Source organism: Manis pentadactyla, chromosome Y (genome assembly GCF_030020395.1).
Source record: "Manis pentadactyla isolate mManPen7 chromosome Y, mManPen7.hap1, whole genome shotgun sequence".
Classification (NCBI taxonomy): Eukaryota; Metazoa; Chordata; class Mammalia; order Pholidota; family Manidae; genus Manis; species Manis pentadactyla.
The window spans coordinates 9,701,290-9,708,776 of record NC_080039.1 but is presented as its reverse complement, the minus strand read 5'-3'; the positions used below and the strand labels follow the sequence as shown (position 1 = coordinate 9,708,776).

Sequence of the window (7,487 nt, the reverse complement as noted above, 5' to 3'; positions counted from 1 at the left end):
TTACAAGAGATGGTGATGGGCAACATTGGGCTTAAGAAAGTATGATACACTTTTGTTAAAATTTCATCATGATTACTCTAATTAATTTAAATCCTGAATTTGAACTAAGTTGTTTGATTATTAATTTATAATGAAGGTGATTCATATGAAAATGTTTTATACTTTAAATACAAAATTGATAGCACATCATGTATGGCTTTAGCCTGTATATCTAGTGATGATATCTGCTTTCAAAATTGCAGTCTGCTGAAAATTCTGAAACTATGAACTCAACCACCATCTCCAAAGAGGCCAGCACCCAGTTCTCATCATCTACAACCAGCCAAGGCTATGTTTTACCAGAAGGCAAAATCATGCCAAACACCATTTTTGTTGGTGGAATTGATGTTAGGGTATTGTATCGTATTTCATTTGTTTTAAAAAATACTTTGTGAGTAATGGAATTTTGGACCTGTTGGAAACATAGGTTTTTTTGTACTCATGCAAGTTTGGAATTGGTTTTATATTAACCAATAGGGACTAAAACTGTCTTTGACAAAGAGCTACAGGTAGTTAGGGGATACTTGAGGGAGATACTTCCACAACATTAAGTCTTCTTTATAGTATAAGAAAAGTTTTTGAATGCTAAGTTTTTACTCTTTAAGTCAAATTCTTCTCTATAGATGGATGAAACCAAAATTAGAAGTTTCTTTGCTAGATATGGTTCAATAAAAGAAGTGAAGATAATCACGGATCGAACTGGTGTGCCCAAAGGGTAAGTAAAACATGCTGAGTATAAATTATAAAAAGTGTGCTATGGCATCTATAGAGTATCAGAGTAGAGTTCAAAACTGATATTCTTACATTTGTATAAATGAAGTCTGGTGCTTTGTCAGGTTCCTTTATGTAGAGGATAAAAGTTTGTTGCCAGCTCTTCTATTTAATAATTTCTCTGATGTTTGTATTTAAATGTTCCCTGTCTTCATTTATTGCACATAAGTGGGTTAGTCAGTTTTATCAATTGTTTTCTTCACACATTTCACAGTATTTTAAATTTTAACCATCTTGATGTAGATAATAAATTCAGGGTCTTAGATACGAATTTTCTGTTAATGAATGAGGTTTCCATGCTACCTTACTTCTGACATAGATCAGGGTAAGAAAACAAAAAAATGTGGTAAGATTTATGCAGGATCCATTATGTACATTTTAAAAATACTTATCTCAGTATATTCTTCATCCTTTATCATGATTCTGTCAGTTATCTCATTGACTACTAGAAGTTTTAGGTCATACTTACAGCAGTGATTTTATACTTATCTGCCCTTTAGCTATGGATTTGTTTCATTTTATAATGACGTGGATGTCCAGAAGATAGTAGAAGTAAGTAATCTTATGGGAAAATCTCTTAATTACCTTATGTTTAATTAAGTTTCAGTTAGTTTTGTTTAGCATTGTTTCAGTCCTGAATTCTTGTATGGAATACTATAAATATATATACTTCATGTTTGAAATCCCAAACTTAATCTTACATAGCTTGTCAGAAATAATTTTTTATTGGGCATATCTGGCTTCATGAACTAGAGACAGGACTGGATGGATAGCATGTAAAAGTTTTTTATCAAGTTCATGACACCTCTGAACACTTTGACTAGAGTAGTGAGGGTAGATAAGATAGCTTCATGCAGATAGATTTTTATTTGGTGTGGTTGCAGTCTGATCTCTGACTGTGGGGATCTTAGAGGACTAGGTTACCAAAGTTTTAGAAGTAAAGGCTTCAAAACTGATCTGGTTTTGCTGCTGTTTTTATTTTCAGTCACAGATAAGTTTCCATGGTAAAAAGCTGAAACTGGGCCCTGCAATCAGGAAACAAAATTTCTGTGAGTAGAGAAAGGAATTGATGTTGACAGATGCATAGCTTTTCAGAGAAGTGAAAATAGGTTTTGTTTTCTTTTTATCCTTTGAAAAGGTGCTTATCATGTGCATCCACGTCCTTTGGTTTTTAATACACCACCACCACCACACTTTCAGTGTCTCTGGAGCAGTCACAACCCTGTAGGTTACATGCAGCCTCCAACCATGTTGCATCCTATAAGTCTGTATGTGCAGGTGAGAATTCTCTACAGTCCTGGCTTTTTATTATAGTTTTGGAGATCTTATAGATGGGGCCTTTTAAAAGTAAGCCTATCTTATTTCTGATTTCTGTGAGATTATATCCATGATTTCCATAATAATTGATATATATATGTCCCTGTTTGAATACTTGGAGTGATGGAAACTTAACTGCATTTTTCAGCAACCTGTCATTCTTCGTGTTACTCCTTATACTAAGCTAAAATCTGCTTCCATATACTTGGTAAACTTTTATCTTAGAACAGACCCCTATGGCCACATAGCAAATATTTCTTCTTTTTTGCCTGTTGTGACAACTCCTTAAATATTTAAAAGCAGCTTTCCTTATGCATGGTTTATTCTTTGTTAAGGTTAGCAGTTCTTCTCATTATTCTTTATATTTGCAATGATTTTTAGATGCCTCCTCGTACTGAGTGCTGGCATCCAGATGTATTCTGGTTCTAGAATGGATAGGTTCCTGATGACTTAGCTGTATTTGTAAGTCCTATGAGTTTCTGGCATATAATTTATCTGGTCCTGGTTACTTTAATATTTGAAGTGGGATTTGGAGTATTTAATATCTCCTACTGATGATAACACTTGGTTCATTTTACTTTCTTCAGTTTAAAAGATGTTTGGAAGAAAAGAAAGACAAGATAATGTTAAATAGGTCTACATTGCCTTTCATTTGTTTACATTTTCCATCAACCAGAAGTATAGGATGGTATATATTTTATTTTTCCTGTTCTAAGCATGGCTAGAAGAAAACTCCTATTTGCTCCTAGTACTTACTGTGAGCTATTACCTCTTCTGGCTGTACTCATGTATGCTACTATGGTAGATGTTTTGATTAAGTAAATATTTATTGAAAGATACAATACATAGTCTCATTTCCAATTTTGGGTTATACACTACCCTTAACATTTAGAAGTAAAATACAGAAGGAGCCATAAAATCTATAGAAGGACTACAGATGGATTACACCTGACCCCAATAATATTGTCAAAAGAATAACAAACTGCCTGAAAGTGTTTATACAAAGAAATAGCAGGTGTGTCAATATAACTTTAACATGGAAATCTGAACTAATAGAGCCTTATTACCAGTGTAAGAAAGAACTTTTAATTGGAGGTAAACAAGATAAACTTTGGTTGGCAAAATCAGTCACTTCCTCATTTATCTCTTTCTCCTCCCTACCCAAAAAGCTAACATTCAACAGAGAATGCTTTTTTCTTCACGAAGCCAGTCACTCAAATAGAATCCTGCATGGTATATAGAAAAATAATGAAGATTTATTTTCATATTTTTGTTATATTAGGAATGATATTTCTTCTTCCTTGTTTTTAAAAATTTACCTTGATATTACATTCTTTATGTAAATTTTATTTTCAGGCATATCCTTATCCAAGTTCACCAGTTCAGGTCATCTCTGGTTATCAGCTGCCTGTATATAATTACCAGGTAATTTAAGAAGGAACAAAATGATTTACTTTGGAATATTAGTGAAGCCTTTATCTATGTAAATTTCCCCAGTAGATTGTTATTTAAACTAGTTGAGTAGGCTTACATACAAGAAAAAATAAGAATTTGTCTAGAATTATGGGCTGTATTACTTAAGAATAAGGGAATGATATTTTGACAGGAATATACTTAGCAAGTTTTCTTCTGTACTGTCAAGATTTGGTGTCCTCTCCTATAGTTCCACATGTCTTCCTCCATCCTTGTTGTCAATTAGCTGAAATAATCCAAGCTGAATATAAATTTGTATCAAATACAACTGGAATTCAATGCTCTGAGATTGGATTGAGCATTGAATTCCAGTTGTATTTGATAATACCAAGATAATAGTTCTCTGAATTTCTTCCCATGGAGAGGACCATATTTATGACCCAGGACCATATCTATGGTAATAGGTTCAAACAACTGCTATCTCTGAGTTTTCCTGAAAGCCAGCTACGGAAAACTGAGGAAAAGGTGGGGTTTATATATGAAAATAACAATAAAACCCTCAGGTACTGTAAACATAAAGTACATCTTACTTCCATTCTTTTTCTTTTATTGTAACAAGTTCAAGGAGCCAGCATGACAAATAAATACCTCAAAACTGTCTCCTCTCTGTGTGAAAATATATAATAATATGTAAATAATAGTTACTTCCTTTTTTTTTTAAAGATGCCACCACAGCGGTCTGATGGGGAACACAATAGTTATGTTATTCCGCCTCTGGTAAGGTGAATTAACCAAACATATACTTCCCTATTCATTATTTTAATATTTTCTTGTTTGACTTATATATCTTGACCTTTAGTCATATGTATGCCTAGAAATATTTTTAAATTCCCTTTTACATTATGTGTTAGGTTTTCTTAATTTCTCGTCAATGCAAGTATATACTCCTGTGGTTGGAACTGTGCTGTTTCTCATTATTTTAGTGTGTGTAAATGATGGCTGCTCTCCATACAACATTACTCATGTGCTTGTTGATACATTGCATAATCCAAGAAAGGTAGTATTAATACCTATGCTAATTCTAATCTTAGGAATCTAGAATTGGTATTGAATCTTCCTCTTGGTTTCACACATAAAAAATCTATTGAAGAGAAATTAAGAAAAACTTTGCTACTAATAGCTATTGTATAAGAACAGGATAATAACAAAAGAGGGTGCTAACTCTTAAAACACTTGAGCCTTTGTTACCTTCTGTCTTTCATCAAGACTGGATCATTGAAGGATGTAATACGGGTTAAAATTCTTAGGCACTGGGAAATTCCTATTGCCTTGCTATATGTTGGAGTTTACCTTTTCTTTGACTCCTTCTAATTATAATCATGTTGAAGCTTAGAAGACATTTTAAAATAAAAGATTGCTTTACTGCCTTTCAATTAAGTCCACACTGATACTTTCAGTATCAGCTCAACATTTTGAAGAATAGATTGTTTAGAAATGTATCTAATGAATATCTCTTTACTCACACTTTTATTTTAAATGTAGACTTATACAGCTGTTAACTACTACCACTGTAATGAAGTTGACCCAGGAGCTGAAATTTTGACAAGTGAATGCTCCATTCGTGAAGCAACTGCATCCTCTGGAAATGGCCCACAAAAGGCAAACATCTCATTTTACTTACTAATATTTATAGCCTTATATTTTTTTCAAGTTTTAATAATGGCTCTTTATGAAGCAAGCATGTTTGCCCAAATTTAAATATGGAAGCCATAAATTACAGAGCTTAACAGTTGATATTTCAGCAATTTATGTAAAAGTTGATGAAATCTCAGTACCTTGAAACTTTCATTGTATACATATATTTTCTGATTCAGTAATCTTACCCTTTTCCATTGTCCTTCCATTCAGTAATCTTTCCATTTTCATTTTTTAACCATACTTTCATAAATACTGCATTAACATGATTTGGTAAGATGCAATAGGCAGGTTTCCTTAGGAATCCTACTCCACAAAAGTATGAATTATATCTGCCTTGTATTTTACCAATTCAAACATTTACAAGCTAAATTATAATACATAATTATGGTATTCTTATAACATTTGGTGGCTCTCAAGAGTGGTGGAGTCCTTAGTAATAACTGAAGTACTGAAATAGGCAGAGTTGTTTCTCTATTATCTTTAGATCAGATTCCTGTAATAATGCTGTCACTCTTGAATTCTATTTTGAATGAGTGGGAATGTAGAAGTAGTTGATATGATGGGGAAATCACAACATAATGTTGAAGATTCCCATTGCAGTGTGTGAACTTCATCCATTTGTTTCTCAGGGGGAAAAATGCTGAGAACTATGAACTATAGGATGTTCAGAACTACTGAACAATTCCCTGATTTGATACATGAATTAAAATTTGAAAAAATATTAAAATAGTGTACAGAGGTTTTATCCTGGATATTTTTTTCTTGAAATGCTGAAGTTCATTGTTACTTACCTAAAGAAAAATTAAAGAACTGAAGGGAATATCTTAGGGTTTTACTAAATTGAGCTTTTTCAACCAGTGCTCTATCACTAAGACTAAGATTGCATACTGTTTCTTAAATATCAAAGAGAAGATACATATGAAGTGACATATGGTAAGAATTACGAATTACATAAGAATTCTTTAGCAAGAAGTGTGTGCATTCAGTAATCTATTTAAAAATGTTTAAGAATAAAAGGAATAATCTTTAGATTACTGAAAACTTCTGTTTCAGAAATCTGTGGACCGAAGCATACAGACAGTGGTATCTTGTCTATGTAATCCATAGAACAGAGTGAGAAACTCACTTGTTACTCATGACTACTTCAAGGTATGAAAGGAAAAGTATACGTGATAAAATGCACATTTGTCAGTTATGAATCATCTTTTTTCCTCTAGTATATTTAGTTTGAGTTCATGTAGAGCTTTTAATTGAACTCTTGGCATTTGACTGTAACCCAGTAAACCATTGTGAGAGGGTTTTGCCTGGCAGTGTATTTTATGTTGCTCAAACTTCGATACAGTAGAGTTTGTCCTTGGGAAAGAAACCTTTAGCAGAAGCTGACAATTGAAAAGGTTCCTGAAAGAGGAGAGTTGAAAGAGAATATTGGCTTAACCAAATACAAAAATAAAATTTTAGATAACAGAAAGCAGAACTTAAGAGTACATGGATATTGGACTAAAGAGAATAAAAGAAATTGATCACTCAAATGACATACCTGAACAATGCTAGGAGAGAAGAGATCATGTGAAACAGTAAAAAGAGCTGAGTAGAAAGAAATGGAAGTTGATTCAGAGTTGGTAAAATGGAAGAGAATGTGGGTGTTTGAATTTAAGTTCTGCTTTCTGGTCCTGGTTCTACCACCTCAGACAAATCACTTAAATCTTACGAGGACTCCAGTTTTTAACAAGTCTAAGATAAGGAAACATAGGACTAAAGATTTTTAAGATCCCTTAGTTCTGAGGCTGTAAATATGGAAAGGAACTGACTGGACTCTCTATGGGGAAAACAGGATTTAAAAATATTTTTATACCAGGTTTATTGATACAAAATTCACATACTATACAGTTCACCCATTTAGAATGCACAATTCAATACTTTTAGTATATTCACACAGAGTTGTACACCATGGGTCACAATCAATTTTAGAATATTGAATCACCCCCCAAAACAAATCCCCTACCCATTTTCAGTCACGCTACATTTTACCCACAACTTATCTATCACACCTACTTTCTTCAGAGGAATTCCCTATTCTGGTTATTTCCTATAAATAGAATAATACAAAATGTGGCCTTTTATGACTGGGTTCTTTCACTGGTATTATGTTTTCAAGGTTCATCTATGTTACAGCATGTTTCACTACTTCATTTCCTTTTCCTTATGGATATACCACATTTTGTTTATCCATTCTTCACTTGATAGACTTT

At 33.0% G+C, this 7,487-nt stretch overlaps 1 protein-coding gene across 1 annotated transcript; it reads left to right on the top strand.

The window, feature by feature from the left end:
* Positions 1-263: 263 nt before the first annotated feature.
* Positions 264-6,345, top strand: LOC130682157 (deleted in azoospermia-like). The gene is made up of 9 exons (XM_057496305.1): positions 264-392; positions 663-754; positions 1,311-1,362; positions 1,796-1,859; positions 1,949-2,088; positions 3,484-3,552; positions 4,264-4,317; positions 5,083-5,199; positions 6,292-6,345. The coding sequence occupies exons 1-9, from the start codon at positions 264-266 to the stop codon at positions 6,343-6,345; spliced, it is 771 nt and encodes a 256-aa protein (XP_057352288.1).
* The last annotated feature ends 1,142 nt before the right edge of the window (positions 6,346-7,487 follow it).

What these genes read in the sequence shown, in the direction of transcription:
- LOC130682157 (XM_057496305.1), top strand. Translation starts at nt 264, where the DNA reads ATGAACTCAACCACCATCTCCAAAGAGGCCAGCACCCAGTTCTCATCA. An exon ending in TTGGTGGAATTGATGTTAGG is followed by an intron (nt 393 to 662) that starts GTATTGTATCGT and finishes TCTTCTCTATAG; the next exon opens with ATGGATGAAACCAAAATTAG. An exon ending in GTTATGTTATTCCGCCTCTG is followed by an intron (nt 4,318 to 5,082) that starts GTAAGGTGAATT and finishes TTTTAAATGTAG; the next exon opens with ACTTATACAGCTGTTAACTA.